General features: G+C 41.7%; 1 protein-coding gene and 1 long non-coding RNA gene across 6 annotated transcripts in view; one reads left to right on the forward strand and one right to left on the reverse strand.

Annotated features, from left to right (window-relative positions):
- dyrk2 (dual-specificity tyrosine-(Y)-phosphorylation regulated kinase 2) lies at window positions 1–17,564 on the reverse strand. Of its 5 annotated transcripts, none has more exons than XM_038780181.1 (3): window positions 17,549–17,564; window positions 15,980–16,119; window positions 1–6,077 (listed from the first exon to the last, which is right to left on the reverse strand). In XM_038780181.1, the coding sequence occupies exon 3, from the start codon at window positions 6,054–6,056 to the stop codon at window positions 4,476–4,478; it is 1,581 nt and encodes a 526-aa protein (XP_038636109.1). In that variant the 5' UTR covers window positions 6,057–6,077; window positions 15,980–16,119; window positions 17,549–17,564; the 3' UTR covers window positions 1–4,475. The 5 variants fall into 5 exon arrangements, with proteins under 5 accessions (XP_038636109.1, XP_038636107.1, XP_038636106.1 ...); XM_038780179.1 differs by lacking the exon at window positions 17,549–17,564 and adding an exon at window positions 17,194–17,241; XM_038780178.1 differs by lacking the exon at window positions 17,549–17,564 and adding an exon at window positions 16,787–17,183.
- LOC119954703 overlaps window positions 17,041–18,631 on the forward strand; it is a 26,942-nt gene continuing 25,351 nt past the window's right edge. The window contains exon 1 of the long non-coding RNA XR_005458300.1: window positions 17,041–17,123. This is a non-coding gene — a long non-coding RNA (uncharacterized LOC119954703). The remainder of the gene's footprint in view (window positions 17,124–18,631) is intronic.

Below are 18,631 nucleotides of genomic sequence, written 5' to 3' on the forward strand. Positions count from 1 at the left end.
TTTCTTATAAACTCTGACATAAAATTTATTTTGAAATGAACTCTGGGCCACAATAATTTTAACCAAATATTCACTAAAAAAAGTCATACTTCTGTCATCAGCTGTACAATACATACAGTATCATAAAACTAGCTACTGGGGTTCAACTAAAAACACATCAAGTGGCGACAGCATTTCACAAAAAAATGTACGTACATATATACAAAGTCAGCATTTATTCAAAATTTATATACATTATACAACTGCAGCATATTATAAACACACATCTAGTTTGGTGCTCATCTTAAAACTAACCTCTGCCATTGCAGGGTAAATAGAACACTAAATGCCCCCTTATAATAGAAATTCGCACATTTTAGCAGAACTGTGCTATCAACAACAATTGCTACAGGTGTCAGGTTGGGTGATACTGTTTAACCCAACTAAAACAAGTTACGAGACCTCAGTGCTGCAGTCTTGAACTTTGTGGAATAAGAAATTGAGGAGTTGTATAATACAGATTTCACTTGATACACACCACAATGCTTACAAAATCATTTAAAAGTTTTCCATTTCATCCAAAACTAGAAATTAATAATGGTGGTGGCTTCAGGGTTAAACAAGTTCATCATGGTGCTTTACCATAGATCAAGAGAACATATCACTTCCAGACGCCTCAGACACCAATTTTCTGGCGACACATATAGCTAGATATGTGAAACGGAATGCACTTTGGTACACACCAAATACCTGGATTTTTCTTTTCTTATTTCTTTAAAAAAAAAACGTTTGAGGTAAAACGTAAAAAAATATTGTTTTTGCCCTCTCGCATTGGGTTGACTATATTTCCTGGGAAGCTGTTTGACTTTTTTGAAGACAAAATTGAAATAACTAGCTAGGCCACCGTTAACTCCTAATAATGCACTAAAGTGTATTTCCACTGTAAAATTAAAACAAAAAATGTTTCCTTGCTAAATACTTAAATGTATATTTAAGGTGCGCACAAAGTATTCTTTGTTGCTTCTGTATTTGTTTGGGGAGGGGCAAGGTAATGAACCTTGTGCACGATATGAGAGCAGTTTAAGGGAATTTGCATATGGCACCTGCAATGGCTGGTATCCAACTAATCTAAATACAATAGGTTAAAATAAATAATTAACACACAGAACTAGCTGTAATAATTGATCTCAACAATTGTGTGCATTGGTTCCCGTACATTAACATGTATATCAAATGTTCAACAGAAGGGTATACATTTTGAAGGATTAAAAGTATTTAAGGGACTTATAGTCTGCTGAATTGGTTCATTATCCAAAATATTAGAAAAGTAGATAGTTATCACTATAATTAGACAAGGGTTCTGGAAGATAAAATCTAGAGAAGCAAGGGGCTAATCAAACACAGAACAGATGTATATCTTCTTTTATAGCATTTAGGATTGTGAAATTCAATAGGTCAAATTTTCCCTTTTAGATACTTATGGCTTTATTCATCCAATTATAGGATACTAATAGAGTAAAATTTCAATTTGGGAATGTGGACTGAAACCAATTCTGTTTTGAACATTTGTGTATAATTTATGTTGTTTCATGTTACATTAAACTGGTTTAGACACAAATAACCACCTCATATACACGTAGAGAGCAGAGGAGCACATTGACTGACTATCCATTTTTGCAAGTGCCCTGATGGCTACAACATTTGTTCTCAGTATTCAATTTTAAAACTGTATCTTAATTGAAATAATAAAAATCACTTTCCGATCCTCCTCCTAAAATTTCTTTCCTTTATTTTTCACCAATTTCCTGCTGTTCCCATGAAGCATTGACTTGGGCTGGGATTTTCTGTAGGTGTGTGGGGGGGGGGGGGGGGGGGGGGGGGCATTGACTTTTGGCAGGAGATCCCAACGAAGATGGGGCCGGAACACCCCAGCCCTGTTGTCGCAGTATGGTTCCATGAACACACCAAAAGTTCTTCTGGAACCTTGCCCAAATATATAAGATGGAGTGTCAGCAAACTACCCCACCACAGTGGTCGCTAGGAAACAAATCGGCAGACAGAGGACCAGACTGATTTACCCCCTCCCTTCTTCATTAATACACAGTGAGGGCCAATTTCCCTATCCCAACCAATGCGCACAATTGCTTTTTTTTTTCTATACTTCAGATTTTAAATTTAGAAGAAACTAAAATATAATTCATATAAATCAAATAAAATGCTGCCAAAGGATAGCTTGAAAAGCAAACAATCACAAATCACTCTATAAACTTGTAATTATATTTCTTTTGGTTACAGCTTTTCTTAAAAAGCAGCTTGAAGAAGTGAACCAGTAGCTTAGGTCTTCCTATAGTGTTGTACATTTTAGGGCTTTTAAAAAAAATAATATTCAAAGTGTGCATTCATTCTCTTTCCAGATAATCATAACAATGAAGCCAATACAACCATGTAAACTGCTACATCACTAGTGTGCCCAGTATTAAGGATTAATCAATTGCATGTAAACCCTACAACATGGCACTGATAACAAAAGGCACACTGTTAACACTAAGGGCACAATTTGCCTGCTGTAAGAAAACAAAGTTTCATATGCCTGTAAAAATCTTACATGGTATAGTTGATTTTTCTTTGTTGTAGTGATGCACTCTAATGGTCCTGATTAGCAACAACGTGAAGGACCGAGTCATTAAACTTCTGTTGTTATTATAACCTGAGACTGCATGACACCGAATTGTCAAGTCAGAACACATACTGTGGGTACGTTCAAACAAGCCACCTACAAGGCTGAATTGATTTCTAAAATTAGCTACCTGTAATTTTGCCATCTGAGCCATTTCTATGCAGTACCCACCAATTTGCAACATCGAGCCAAAGATTACCACTCCCTTAAACAAAAATGGGCTGTAATAATTAGCAAGGGTTAATCGCAAAATGTGCAATCGAGGTCAAGCTTTGTTTGGAGATGTTTCTCAACAACTGAACATACATAAAATGCTCAGAACAGCTTTCAGGCCAATCCAAGTACAAAAATATCTTTCTGCTAACGTTTTACAAATCCGATACACAGCGATAATCTCTGTAGTGGTACTTCAGTGACATTGTACAGTTACATAACATTCAATAAAAATGTATTACAAACCATAAAAGTACTATAAAAGGATTTTCAGCTATTTGAAATATTGCACCATGAAGACAATGCAACATATATTTTTTAAATACACAAAGTCAGATTTCATTCTGCACCAGTAGAATAGGTTTATTGGCTTAAACCTAAACGGAGTGCTGCAAAGCCAGATTTCAATCCTTAATTTTAAATTGTTCTTTCTAAAAACATAAAATCTTCACATAAATAGTAACATTGCCAAAAAATTTGAAGATCTGGATTATTTAAGAGTGTGGAACGGGCAGGCTCCATGTTCCAAATATGCTTTTTTTTTTCCTTTTAAGATACTTGGCAATAATTGCTAGTTGTTTTGTGCCAGCCTAACAGGGGACCATGCTTTGAATTTTAGTTTTTTCAAGATAAAAAGTTTAAAACTTAGTTGAGATTATGAAGAAATGTTCAGGTACTTAACGGCCAACCCAAGTTCTTTCAGGTAATGCAGTTTTGACATTTAGTTCCTTCAATATATTCCAGCTTTTATATTTAAAAAACCCACAATTTCTCCTTCAATCATCTCTATGTTAGGATTGCTCAGCAATCCTGCCCTTTGAACAAGCCCCCGTCTTGTAACTGACTTCCATTGCTCACATTTTCAATGACAAGTGTCTAAATAACACTGTGCTGACAAAAAGTCTTACATTTTCCAAAATAGTTCAGCCAATTTTAAAACCCATTTAGAAAAAAAAAAGGTTTGCCAATCAAAACTGTATTCTATCCAGATTATAATCATTTGTAAAGGATGTCTGTGTTCTGGCTTGTCTGCCTAGTCTGACAAACTGAAGAGTAGATGCAATGGCAGCACAAGGAAGGGCATTCACGAGAGAAATAATCAGGCATTGAAAACCAGATTCCGTGGCACTCCAGATAGAGGGTCTGGTCACAGATTTGCAAAAGCAAGTGCAAGATGTACACTTCATTACTACTGACCGGAAAAAGCCACTATCCACAAAAACAAAAATTCTAAAACACCCAATAGTGGCCAATCATCCATCTGTCATTGTTCTGTCATATAAAAAGAATAGTGACATCTTGGACAACAGTAACATGTTATATGACATACACAATTCACGTGCCAACAGAATGGATTATTCATATGCCAAGAGAATGAATAGGCAATACCCTTCACACTCAATAGATGAAAAACCAACTTCAACAATGCATGGTCCCCAGCAATTACTAAAACAAAACTGCTCTTCGTTCCCAAGAACAGAATGGTACTTAAAATTCCAAGGTTGAATAATTACAAAGTTCTAAAAAATACAAAATCTCAACTGAATAAGGCTCAGTGAAGCGACAATAAATTCTCCTCGCATTCCTGGCATAGATTCATTCAAAGTCAGCTAACTAACTTGGGCAACACGGTTCGTTGTTGAATATTCCCATTGGCATCAGTCATTTGCGCCAAATTAGTTCTTAGTTTTGACGATGAGCCTGAAGTTGGAGGCAATTTAGAAATCGATGTGATAGCACCACTGCTTTCTGTTGCTCTCTTTGATGAGCCTTTCTCTCCAGTTGGAGGCTTTGGTAAACGTCTGCGGAGCCAGGGGTGTCGCAAGGCCTGGCTGGGTGTCATACGCAAAGCAGGATCCCATTCTAAACACTGTTTTAGAAAGTCAAGAAAGAGGGGATCATCGCATCCTTTCAATGCCGCGACCCAGTCCTTGCTCCCTGGTGGGCCACGTAGCTTTCCTCTTCGTGACCGTCCTCCATTGAGAACTACTGAGCCATCGGGCAAAGTAGTGACAGTACAGTAACGGGGATAACCTTTGGAGCTCACAAAATTTTTGGCTCGTTTTGACTGATCTAAAAACTTTTGTGGTGCAATACCCAGCAACTCAATCATACAGGCAAGCTGGTCCGCTTCATCTTCGCCAGGCAACAGAGGGTAACCCGTCAGTAGTTCAGCTAGAATGCAACCCAAACTCCACATGTCTATAGGCATCCCATAGCGAGCTCCAAGGATCACTTCAGGTGCACGGTAAAATCGTGACTGTATGTATGTGTATACACGTTGGTGTTCATAACAACTAGAGCCAAAATCTATCACTTTAATCCCACTTCGCCCCTGTTGTTTCAGCAGAATATTCTCAGGCTTAAGATCACAATGAATAATTCTATTCTTGTGTAAAGAATCCAAGCACAGCAAAATTGAGTGAGCAAACTTGCGAACCAATGGCAGGCTGAACCCTTGAAACTTATTCTTTTTGATCAACTCATAAAGATTCATGCTCAGCAACTCAAATGTCATGCAAATATGGTTGCGGAATGTGAAGTTTTCCAGCATGTGAATGACATTCATGGTATTATCCTTGTCTTGCTTTTTCAGGTGCTCCAGAATCCGTATCTCTTCCGCAGCCTGCCGGTGGAAACGTTTCTCATTCCTCACCATTTTCAGTGCAATATGCTGGTGCTGCTTGTGATCATAGGCTTTCACAACCTGTCCAAAACTCCCTTTGCCAATAACTTTTAAAACTTCATATCTGTAAGTAATGTGATCATGAGGTACGTGGATATAGGAGCCCTGGTCGTCATCATAACCGCCATTATTTGAGCCACCGACGACACCTTGCCGCTTCTTTGCATTTGGGCCAACGAAGTAGATTTCAGGATAGTTGAATATCTCGTGGTGTTCAAATGCTGAAAGTTTATGTATATACTGCTTCATGGCTTGCTCTGGTGTCATGACCATGGATTTCAGCTTTGAAGAACAGTCTGTCGACTTTACCGATGCAGAGCTTCCCTGCCGCCTATGTGAACTCTCTAACTGCTTGTCGTGAACCACGGGTAATGAGGTTTTACCAACTGCGGTCAGTCCATTCGGCTGCGTGGTCAAAATTGTCCTTTTGTTGCTGGTGTCGTCAAAAAGCTGTTGAACCTGGATCTGTCCGTGGGTACCAATGTGTAGGTGATCATTCATTGCGTGCTTGCTACCTCCAACCTAAAAGAATCAGAACAAATTTGGTCGGGGTGGGGGGGGGGGGGGGAAAAGAAGAAGGAAAATATATTTAATTGCTAACATGCATACAAAAGATAGAAGCCATAAACAGAAAACTCAAACCATGTTTTTTTGGTTTCATGCACTTGCCAAATTGGTGTATTCTATCTCATCATTTCGACCTACGAAATATACTCTTTCTCCCTCGTCCCTACCTTTGTAAGGCTATTTTCCAGTTGTTTGCAAGATGAACCAACCTGATCTACAATCTCTTCAAGAAAGCCCACTTTATGCCTGCTTCATTTCTCCCCTTTCCCCAGCAGAGAATACCTAAAAAAAAAAAGCCCCCATGTTCTCTTATTTAAAGCACAGCAAAATGCTTGATCAGCAAGCTGGCCTGCATGTGACAATAACCTGCAATTTATTGGAAACTTATTGGAAACAGACTTAAGTTACGCAAACTTTAAATAGCCATGTTAACTTGATCCTGGATTAGATGAACTCACGTTTAAATATTTCAGACAAATTCTTCTGACCAAAACTAGCAACTAAAGTGTTATTTCATCTACTGCTTGGAACATGTGCAAAAGGGACAGTTTTAGTGAGTAACGCATTAGAAATTTGACACATGCTTTCCCTTCCTATCATTACATGCAAAGCTCAGCAATGTCTTCTAACCACTGAAACATCTGTACACCTTGGCAATGCCACTCTATAGCAGAGAGGAGGCCAATCGTCACCATCTTAAACTGACTCCACTCTTACCATTACTTTTGACTCTAACTTTAATTATGTAGTCGATGAAAAAGCTGAGAGAGGTCCAATTACAAACTATGAGACAATAAAATCTTGTATTTATATCGTGCCTTTAACCTTAAACCCACCCAAGGTGCTTCACAGAAGCACAAAACAAAATTTGACATCGGTCCACAGATGCCACTGCAAGGACAGGTGACCGAAAGCTAGGCCAAACAGATCAACTTTAAGGAGCATCTTAAAGAAATGGGAGGAACAGAGGTTTAAAGAGAATTCCAGGGCCCGGGCAGCTGAAGGCAACGGGGGAAGCTATTTCATAGGGTAATTGCAAGCAGTCAGAATTGCTGGGGTGTTCTGCAGTTTGTAGGCTAGAGAAGATTAGAGGTAGGAGTGAGGCCATGGCAGAATTTGAAAAAATACAAAGAACTTTAAATTACGCCATGCCAGAACAGGAGTCAAGGTAGGCTGGTGAGCACAGAAAGATAGACTCAGACTGAACAAGGCGCTAGTCAAAGATATGGGCAGCAAGGTTTTGGAATAACTTCCAAGTTTATGGAGAGAGTAAAACACGAGGCCAAATGAGAGCATTCAAATAGTCAGGGCTAGAGATACAAAAAGCAAATATGGGTGTTTTAACAACAGATGACTTGATACAAGGATAGACATTGGGGGGTGGGGTTGCAGTAATAAATTAGAGATGGGGGTATCTTGGTTAGAATGGATATGTGGCTGTGAACTCCTCTCAACATCCAACAGAATACCAATATTATGACCATGTCTGGTTCAACCTCAGTTAGCTACTAGGATAGAACCAGTAGCTAAAGAACAGAGTTTGATTTGGGGACAGAGAGAACGGCTTTGATCGTCCCAATGTTTAGTTGGACGAAACTTCTGCTCATCTGGGTGCCAGACAAGCAGTAAGGAAAAAAAGAACCATTGGAGGGGATTGAGAGATGGTAACGAGGACAATATCAGCGTACATGTGGAACTTGATGTGGTGTTTCAAATCGTGGTGCAAAGTAGCACAGAGATAAGAAATAGAAGGGTGTCAAAGAAAGATGCTTGGGTACGCGAGGTAATGGTGCAGGAGCAGGAAGAGAAGCAATAACAGGCAATTCTCCAGCCGTAACTCAATAGACAAGTGTGCATCGAAGTGTGGCAGGAGCACTTAGCTGCAGATGGGAGATGGTGTTGCAGGAAGATGTTGTGGTCAACTGCAACAAAAAGCCAGCAGACATGATGTACTTACGAGGAATAGTTTATCGTGGCTACAGTCACACCAAACATAACATGACTTTGATAAGGACTATTTCAGTGCTGTGGCAGAAGCTCAGAAATGGAGTTATGGGAACGATGCAAACAGATTGTGGTGACATTGGAGCAGGGTTTGAGTGAAGAGAGATTGGTGGGAGCTTGTAGAGACAGAGAGATTTTTGAGATGATCGCTGGTATTGGCAGATCTGAAGATGTAGGAAACAGTATCGGATGATATGGAACCGTTACCATCTAACAGGAGGTGGGTCTCATGGGCAAGATGGCTTCCAGAGAAGGGCAATAGGAGAGAAAGATGCAGTTTCAGGGCAAAGGTGGGAACTTTACAGGAAGGTTGGCTTGGTGGGTTAGGAGAAAGCAGGAGCAGCTGGATAGATAGCCCCAATCTTAATGTCAAAGAGGCGCACGAAAGAGTTCTTTATTGAAGGCGAAAGCAGAGGAGGCCAGGAGTCAACATCTTAGAAAATATACATTGGCCTGGGAGGGAAGGAGTGCAGGATAGTTTGATCCAAATTATATCTGGACTCAAGTGTTAGTTACCATGAGATTACACAAACTTTGAATTGTATCCCTTGGAACTTAGAAAGTTAGGGTGACTTGATTGAAGCCTTCAATATATTTAGCAGAATAGATAGGGTAGATATGAAAGAAATCATTTCCACTTGAAAAGGTCATCACAAATGGCAATATGGTGTTAGATCAGTTATTACTTTTAAAGTGGAGATTTTCTTTTGCCAATTGCATCAAGGGATGTGGGGCAAGGAGATTGACAAGTCATTGGTGTGGAGGCTAAAGGAATAAAGCAGTAAACATGCCTCGGAGAGAAAACTGCTATGGTATTTGGGTGTGCAATTGAAAAATAGGATTTAAAAAGTAGGGTGGTACAACACAAGATACTTAAAATCAATGTTACCAGAGATATGGGGAGATGGACCAAGTTGTGATTTGATGACAAAAGGCCCACATTCACACTGTAAAGTATGGATGAGGCATGTGTTGGAAGGCATAGCTAGAGGATGGCTTCATTTAGGAGGGAGGTGTCATCACTCATTAGTCAAGTTTCCACCAAGGCCAGATTGTTGATGCAATTATCACAATGGATGACAGAGTTCAATGCCCAACCTTCCCACTTGTGGAGCAGTATATCAGTATTGTTTTCGTGTTTTATCAAATTTAAACTAATTATGATATAAATTTGACCTGAACAGCCTAACGCACTGGAAATGGATAACATGCTTGAAGTTGCATGACCATGAAGCAGTTTACAAAGCAGTTCCAATTTAACATTACAAAAACAAAACATGCCTTGCAAAAGGTTCATTTTCAAATTTAAATACGGACATCTGCTCTGCACAGTTAAATGAACGCACGTGGTAAATGTTGCCATCAGACAAGAGATAGCATCATTCACTCTGGCCAACTGTAACACTGGGTTACACCAGCACCCTAAAGTATCATTTAAAGAAAAACAGCTAAATGCCAAGCTAAATTTAACTTTCTGGAACTATCATTGTCATTTCAGTGGTTAACAGCTGAGGAAAACTCTACAGCAATATGCTTGCACTAAAAAAGTCTGGAACACATTCCCTTGAAATAGCAAAAGCCAACACCAAGTGACAATGCAACTGCATTTTACAAAAGTAATGTTTCTGTTACATTACTGGATATAAATCTGCACAATAGTTGACTTGGGGTACACAGAATCCTAGAATACTATCCCAACACTGCAGGAGGCCACTGCCCATCGAGTCTGCACCAACACTTTGAAAGAGCACCCCACCTAAGCCAAACCCCCCCAACCCCCATTCTATGCAATGCCACCCTAAAGGGCCTATCCACCTAACCTGCACATCTTTGGACTGTGGGAGGAAACTGGAGCACCCGGAGGAAATCCGCATAGACACGGGGAGAAAGTGCAAACTCCGCACAGACAGTCAGCCGAGCCGGAATTGAACTGGCGCAGTGAGGCAGCAGGGCTAACCGCTGTGCAACCATGCCGCCCCGAAAGAATGTTAATATTTTTCACAATGTAAGATATAAAGTGCAGCCAATGTTCTAATGCACAATAGAGACAAAGTTACATTAATGCAGTGGAAGAAAGGACTCTTCCATATTAATTTGACTCAAATGGACACCCAATTGGCAGAAAACATGAGCAATCTACTTATGAGGTAGCATTCTAGAGTACCTACAAGAAAATGGTTTACTCCAAAAATAATAAGTACAAATAACAAGTGTTTTACGATGAGGAGGGAAATATGAGGAGGGAAAAGAAAAGAGGGTGATCAGGAATCTTGGCATTATCCCTGTTACTTTTCAGACTTTTTGGATAATTACATCACAAGAAAAAACAAAAGTGAGTGAGACTGACATTGATGCCTATCCTTAGATGCCCGCAAGTGCCTCAGATGGTGTGTCAGTATTTATGTTAGCGCAAGAGAAAATGTCAAACAGCCCCAGAATGGGAGATGGGGGGCACATCAAAATTAACACAAGCAAATTAGTGGTAATGAAGGAAATAATGCTACTGAAGAGTTTCAAATCCCGAAGTGACCAGGTGACCCATTCCCAGGTTTTCAAGGAAGGGGAGAATACTGCAGATGTCCTAAAAAAAGATGCCCTATAATCTTTCAATTCAGAAACCATTCTTCTAGATTAGAAAATTCCACAATTCATTCTGCGTAACATCGGTCGTCGGGAAATGACTAGAGTCCATAATGAGGCAGATAGTGACAGGCCACCGTGAAAATTTCCAGTTGATCAGAGAAAACCAGCATGGCTTTGTGATGTGTAGATAATGCCTAACAAACCCAACTGAATTTTTTTTAAAGACGTGACTAAAGTAGTAGGCAGGGAATGTCTATGGGTGTCATTTATTTGGGCTTCTGCAAGATATTTGATAAAGTCTCTCATAAGAGGCTGTTAACCAAGCTGAGACCCATGGAATCAAAGGCAAATTACTGATCTGGCTAGAAAGTTGGCCACGCATCAGGAGGCAGAGAGCAGGGTTAATCAGCAGATACACCAATTGGCAGGATGCCACTAACTATGTCCTGTAGGAATCTGTTCTGGGGCCTGAACAACTTACTACATTCATTAACTTAGACAGTATGTCCAAGTTTGCTGATTACACAAAAATAAGTGTCACTGAAAGCAGTATAGATGGTGGCATAAAATTACAAAGAGATAATTGACGGATTAATCAAATGGGCAAAATTGCACCAAATGGATATCAAAAAAGTGGGAACATAATAATAATAATCATTATTAGTGTCACAAGTAGGCTTACATTAAACACTGCAATGAAGTTACTGTGAAAAGCCCCGAGTTGCCACATTCCGGCGCCCGTTCGGGTGCACAAGACAATATCCAATTCATCCAACATCGTGACTTTCAGGACTTGTGGGAGGAAACCGGAACCGAGAAACCCGGGAGAAACCTACCCAGACACGGGGAGAACGTACAGTCTCTGCACAGACAGTGACCCAAGCCGAGAATCGAACCCAGGTCTCTGGTGCTGGGAAGCACCAGTGCTAACCACTGTGCTGTGAGTTCATCCACTTTGGCTCCAAATAAGGGTGAACATAAGCTGGAAACAGTTGCATCCCAAAGAGACTTAAGGCATTAGATAAATAAGATAATTGAATCATCATGAACTGCTGTAGAAAATCAAAAGCTATTGGAATGTCTGCCTTCATACCTAAAGAACTAGAATTCAAGGGGGTAGACGTAATTCTAAAGCTGTATAAATCCCTTTTTAGATCGCACCTGGGAATACTGTGAGCAGCTCTGGGCATCATAGCTTAGAACGCATTTGGCTTCGGAGGAAGTGTAGCAGTAATTCCTGGGGTTAAATTGAGGTGCAAATATGCAAACTCAGGGGCCTCACGGTAGCATGGTGGTTAGCATCAATGCTTCACAGCTCCAGGGTCCCAGGTTCGATTCCCGGCTGGGTCACTGTCTGTGTGGAGTCTGCACGTCCTCCCCGTCTGTGCGTGGGTTTCCTCCGGGTGCTCCGGTTTCCTCCCACAGTCCAAAGATGTGCGGGTTAGGTGGATTGGCCATGCTAAATTGCCCGTAGTGTAAAGTTAATGGGGGGATTGTTGGGTTACAGGTATACGGGTTACGTGGGTTTAAGTAGGGTGATCATTGCTCGGCACAACATTGAGGGCCGAAGGGCCTGTTCTGTGCTGTACTGTTCTATGTTCTATGTTCTAAAGTTTTACAGCCTGTAATTCAGAAGGATAAAGGGTGATTTAGAATCATAGCATCACTAATGCAAGAGACCATTCGGCCCATAAAGTCTGCACCGACCCTCTGAAGGAGCACACTACCTCGGCCCAATCATCAGACAAGAACTAGAGGGCATACGTCATAATGTTTGAGGCAGACTTTTCAGGAGAGAAATTAGGAGACACTTTTACACACAGGAGGGCTGTAGAAGTTTGGAACACTCTTCCACGATCAGTATTGTTAGATCAATTGTTTCATTGTAATTCTGAGATTGAAAGACGTATGCTGACCCAAGGTATTAAAGGGATATGAGCAAAGTTGGGAAATAGAATTAGGTCACAGTTTAGCTTTGACCTAATTAAATGGAAGACAGGCTCAAGGGACGAAATGGCCTACTCCTGTACCCAAGTGTGTACATGCAAGCCCATCATATTCATCAGAGTGCAATTTTTAATTTTAGGAACGGTTGCAATAACGGAGCAGTGTGCGTGCCTTTCCACAGATAGAGCAGCAAATACCATACTCCAGAAAACAGGAAAATATAGCCCTGCTCTTTTATTTGTGGCAATATGATCTATTTTGGAACTTTTGCTTGAAGTGCGGGGCAGATGATTTAGGAGGAATACTGATTCTTGGCATTTAAAAACATATAAAATCAGCATTCTCTCAAATGTTATATGAAACAGCTACAAGTTTTAATTGTGCAAGTTCATTTATTGCCTACAGGTGGATAGGATGCATGAAACATTTTATTTTACTTCTGAAAACAATCTTAAGAGAGCAAAAGCTGATTCAGTATTGTAAACACCAACCAACCACTCAGTTAATTTTACACATGCAGCCGAGGCATGATAAACAAGTAAAATCATGGAAGTTCACATAGATGGAAAACTAAATGCTGCTATAGATAGGATTTCACACAAGTCATATGGCTTTTTATCCTCATGCATGAAACCACCCAAGGGGAACATGTCAATTATAGGAATTGGGTGATTTTGGGGTGCATTATTCGTAGTTAAAATATCAGAAAACTAGCGTGCTGGAGATCAGCTATTCAAAAATCTGATTGTGACCCATGTACCCATCTTGGTCATATTAAGCTAGAAATGTCTCTTATCTGGTATGCATAACAATTTTTATTGCTTTTCCACATTCAGAAATGGAGGTGCAACTTTCTCCAACCCATACTTACCACATTTTGCTCACACTGTTGACAGCAACAGTGTGGAATTGTTCCTTCCTCCGATTGACATTGTCCCACCTCAGCGTGGCAGAGAAATGGCACTCAACATACAGAAAGCTGCCCTTCCCTCCCTCAAAGCTGTCTTACATGCCCTTGCCGCTTCAAATAATGTAATCTGGTTGTGGGTTATCATTATCTATGCCAGCCAAGGGGCAGAAGGGGAAAAGGGGTTGGTTGGGCTGAGGGGGGTCAAATTGCAAAGATAAAAAGGTTCAACGGTGTCTCTATCACAACTTTAAATACCTTCAATACATCATCAAGTAATCTAATCATTTCACAATTTAAAGAAAGATCAGCATGGGATTTTCTGAAGCGTAATTTAAAAAAAAATTATAATTGAGATAATAATGCTTTTCAAATATGTGCTTTGATAACTACTATCTCATCTCTCACAGACAATGCTAAATTGCCCCTTAGTGTCCAAAAGGGTTAGATGGGGTTATTCGGTTACGGGGATGGGGTGAAAGTCAGGGCTCGAGTGAGTCGGTGCAGACTCAAGGGGCCAAATGGCTTCCTTCTGCACTGTATGTTCTATGTCAGGTGGGGTCGGTGCAGACTCAATGGGCCGAATGGCTTCCTTCTGCACCGTATGTTCTATGTTAGGTGGGGTCGGTGCAGACTCAATGGGCCGAATGGCTTCCATCGGCACCATATGGTCTATGTTAGGTGGAGTTGCTGGGTTACGGGGATGGGGTGGAGTATGGGCTGAAATAGGGTGCTCTTTCCAAGGGCCGGTACAGACTCCATATGCTGAATAGCCTTCTACACTGTAAATTCTATGACACCGCACCTTGTGGATCAAGTGCTATTTTACATGTAAAATGTAAATCCTGGGAATGTGGGGGGGGGGGGAAGCAATTAATTATTTAGTACGTCTGTACACTAATGTACAAAAAGGATTTTAGTGGTAACAATTTCCCTCGGCAACTATTTCATTCATTTGAACCTTACAACTCAATGCCAATATCATTCCCTCTCTTTATTTTAACACATCAAACAAGCATCGAAATGGAGTTACAGAATATATGCAATGCTATATTTCTTGATTAATGTTTCAGTTTAGATTTAGACTGCACAACTTGTGCTGCATCCTCTCTTCCCCACCCCCCTCCCCACAGACTCCCGCTCCCCACCCCCTCCACAAAAACATGTACATTGATTGCACAGAATGACTGTGTGGACAGCACGATGGCGCAGTGGTTAGCACTGCTGCCTCACGCCGCTGAGGTCCCAGGTTCGATCCGGCCTCTGGGTCACTGTCCATATGAAGTTTGCACAATCTCCCGGTGTTTGCGTGGGTTTTGCCCCCACAACCCAAAAGATGAGCAGGGTAGGTGGATTGGCCATGCTGAATTGCCCCTTAATTGGAAAAAAATGAATTGGGTACTCTAAATTTAAGTTAAAAAAATTACTTCACGAGCTGGAAGAAAATAAAAACCCAATTTCTAAATAAGAACAGAAATGTCCTCGCTCGCTCCTTTTTCCAGGAGAGAAAGCATGCTTTTCAATTCAACAAAGTCCCAGGCAGGCTGCTCCCCACCCCCACCCTGCACGTCTTGTGATCTGTCAGTCCAGAGAGAGTGAAGCCGAGGCCTCAATGAGTTGACGATCACAGCACACATCAGATCCAGACCCATCTGATTCAAAAACAGAACCAAAATCCTGAGGGCACTTCAACCAAACCTGTTGCAGCCTATTGATTTATTACAATTTTTTTTGAGGAAAAGTGATTAGATTCTCCCCCCCCCCCCCCCCACACACACACACACACACACAAAAAACACTAAAACATCGCCTGAACTGCTAAATATGGTCGTTGGCCTGTCATTGTGATTGTCTTTTGTTGCCAATATGGCTTTAAATGTTAGTTTTTTATTCTTTAAAAAGGAAAACACTTCCTATAAAATCTAGTAACGACAAAACACGAGGGACATTGAACACACGAAGGTGCGGTTAGAAAAATAAGAATCAGCATCATGTGGAAAAACCTCAACTGAAAGTATAATCTTGTCTGTCTGCAGACACATGTCATGCAGATTCCACCTCCCAACACAACACCCTCCCCCCACCCCACCCCCCAAAAAAATCTACTTTGTCAGAACCAAACTCGTGGAAAACAAATAGAAGTCAAGCAGATTTACATAGTATCATCGTGCACTTAAAAATAATAGACCCTGGATTTAAGAAAAACGTTATCTTGAATCTTAAACTGTTGCAAACCTAATTGTTGCAACTCGAGTCTGTGCTTTGACATGTTACACGCTGCGGTTTCCATGGCAGATTGTGTATGTGTTATTTTATTTCTTTCTCTCCTTGTGCGGGGTTTAGTTAATCCAGAAGCGGTTGCTCTGGTAATTTTCACAATAACTTGGTGGGGTTGTTCCCTCTCCCTCTCTCTTACCGTTTGGCTTTTCAGTGGCGGTAATCCTAGCGGCGATGGCGGCTCTCCCAGCCCAGATCCGGCTCCACCTCTCCGGCCCTCCGAGCAATCGGTCCCCGTCCTGCAATCTGGCTGCAACACGGTGCTGTCGGCGGCCCTACCTGTCACAGAAAGAGAGAGAGAGGGGGAGAAAAAATACACATTTATAAATAATAAAAGTGAAGAAAAACAGAGTGCTCTCGGTGCTGAAAATACATCAACACGAGGGGGGGTGGGGAAGACCTGACCTCTCTCTCCACACACACACACACACACACACACAGGGACAGACACCACAACCACCTTTTTTCACCACACAAAAAAAAATTAAAAATAAAAGCCAACACAACACGCAAACCTCACCTCAACAAACGTTCACAGGCACCAATTAGGGAGTCAAAGTGCTTCATTTTCTCCCAACCTCCACCCTAGCCTGGGGGAATTGGAGGCTCCTCTCCCTCCCTCCCCCCCCCCCCCACCCCACCACCTCTATGTGAGAAATCAATGACTTCCAAAAGCGACCAAACTGATTGATCGTCCTACAGATAACCCCCCCCCCCCCCCCCCCACCAAAAAAAATCATCATTTCTCACACTTTTGACTAGTCGGAAGTTCCTCCCTACCTCCCCCCCCCCCCCCAAATGTTAAAGGGGGGGGTCCATTCACCCCATATCAGGAAGACCGAAGAAAAGGCGTCAGGTACAGTAGAGGGAGCCGAACATTTAACTGGAGTGTGAACACCCGGCGTGGGGGTTGTTGGCCCCTCTTCCCCCTCGCAATGCTGCTTACCCGGTGGATAGACAGCAGCAGTGCACGGTTTCCTCGTTAACATGGCCGCTCAGACAGACAGAGAGGAGGAGAGAGAGAGAGAGGGGAAAATCTCCAGCTGCTCCTTCTCTCAACTCCAAGCTGGAGGAAGAGAATCGCCTACATCCGGAAAGGCTGCAAACTGCTCCAAACTCAGGCACCGCCGCCCCGCTAACATAATGCACAACTTCATCTAGAATTTTAAAAAAAAATCACTAGCAACACACACACACACACACAAAAACCCCTCCCTCACGCCGCCGCTGTGTGGGAGCGGCTTTGTTTCGGGCACTGGAACGGGAAGCAGGAGATGGTGGCGGTGAGTAAGGCTGATTTGATTGTGGTTAGAACACTAGCCGTCCGGTTGCTAAGTGAAACTCCGCACATACACATTAGAGGCAGAGAGATACCGCTCCTAGCAGCCGACACCCTAGAATGCCTTGGGCAAGCCGGAGCAGCGCACACACTAACGTCACTCGCATTGCCCCGGGGAGACTCTGGGGCACAGCAAGCAGAAGGCAGCGGGGAACCTGCTCTTTAAGGGGGAGAAATGGGAACCAAAACATTCTTGGCCAGTTATCTGTACAGCAAAGAGACAACACCCGGTGTTAAAGAGCAACCTGAAGCACTGGACACAACGAATTGGTGCTATAGTGACAAAAGCTTTTTCATTGAGGCAAAACGTTTATGCTCACCTGGATGACCCCGAGTTCACCAGTGTGGAACTGATAATGGTGTACTCACCTAATATGGGGATCCCCAAGTGCAGGCGTCACCTTATATATTCATTTTCCTCTGTAGAAAAGCCGACCGGACCTGTTTATTTTCAAATGCTGGAAAATAGAAATATCTTGCAGTCCAAAGATAATGCCCAAAGTGCATTTCTTCCCCCCCCCCCCCCCCCCCCAGCTGTGTGTGCTCTTTTTAAAACCTTCAGCCAGTTTGTCATACATTTCACTCACAGGTACACATTAATTAACCAAATAAATATGACGTTAACATTGTTATGGCGGCGAGCCCCATTCAAAATTTTACTCAATTGATTTATAAATTTTTACAAATCTGAAAATGGAGTACTGAAGTGAAAGGAACATCTGTAGCACATCATTAAGTTGAGCAGTCCCCCGTTTCTTCTGCCTTTTTAAAATATATATGTATTCTTGGCAGCGTCTTAAGTCATCAAATTTATTTTCATCGAAATTAATTATAACAACGGCAGTTTTTAGAATGATCTGTTGCACTCATAAATTGGTACATCACTTCTGATCAGTCGGAGGATGCCAATGTAAGATGACAGTGTCAAATTATTGAGACAAGTTTAGAATTTATTCTACCCAACCCAGCAGCATGTGGCAGGGTAATTTTAACCTTTTTTAAATTTTGCCAGGCAAGAGAAGTTAAAATTACCCCCAGAAAGTGCAATGGCAACATACTCTGTTACCATGCAACTTCAAGCAGAGATAGAGCGGTCAAGCAGCAATAGCAGACCGCTAGACCAAGGCGAAAGTAATCCAAGAATAAGTTGCAAACAAATCTGGGGATGGATCAAGTATCCAAGCAGAAAAAATTACAGAAAAATTATTTTTTGGTCGCAGGCTGGGATCACGACCCCAGAAATGCTGGGTCAGTTTAAATTTTGAAGACTGAGAATGACCCCCTCAATACCAGGGCTCGGAAGGCTGCGTACTTTGCCCCCTACTATACTCCCTATACACACACAACACATAAAATACGGCTCCAACTCCCTCTACAAGTTTGCTGATGACACGACCATAGTGGGTCGGATCTCACACAAGGATGAGTCAGAATACAGGAGGGAGATGGGGA

The sequence above is a fragment of the Scyliorhinus canicula genome, chromosome 20, assembly GCF_902713615.1.
Source record: "Scyliorhinus canicula chromosome 20, sScyCan1.1, whole genome shotgun sequence".
NCBI classification, from domain to species: Eukaryota; Metazoa; Chordata; class Chondrichthyes; order Carcharhiniformes; family Scyliorhinidae; genus Scyliorhinus; species Scyliorhinus canicula.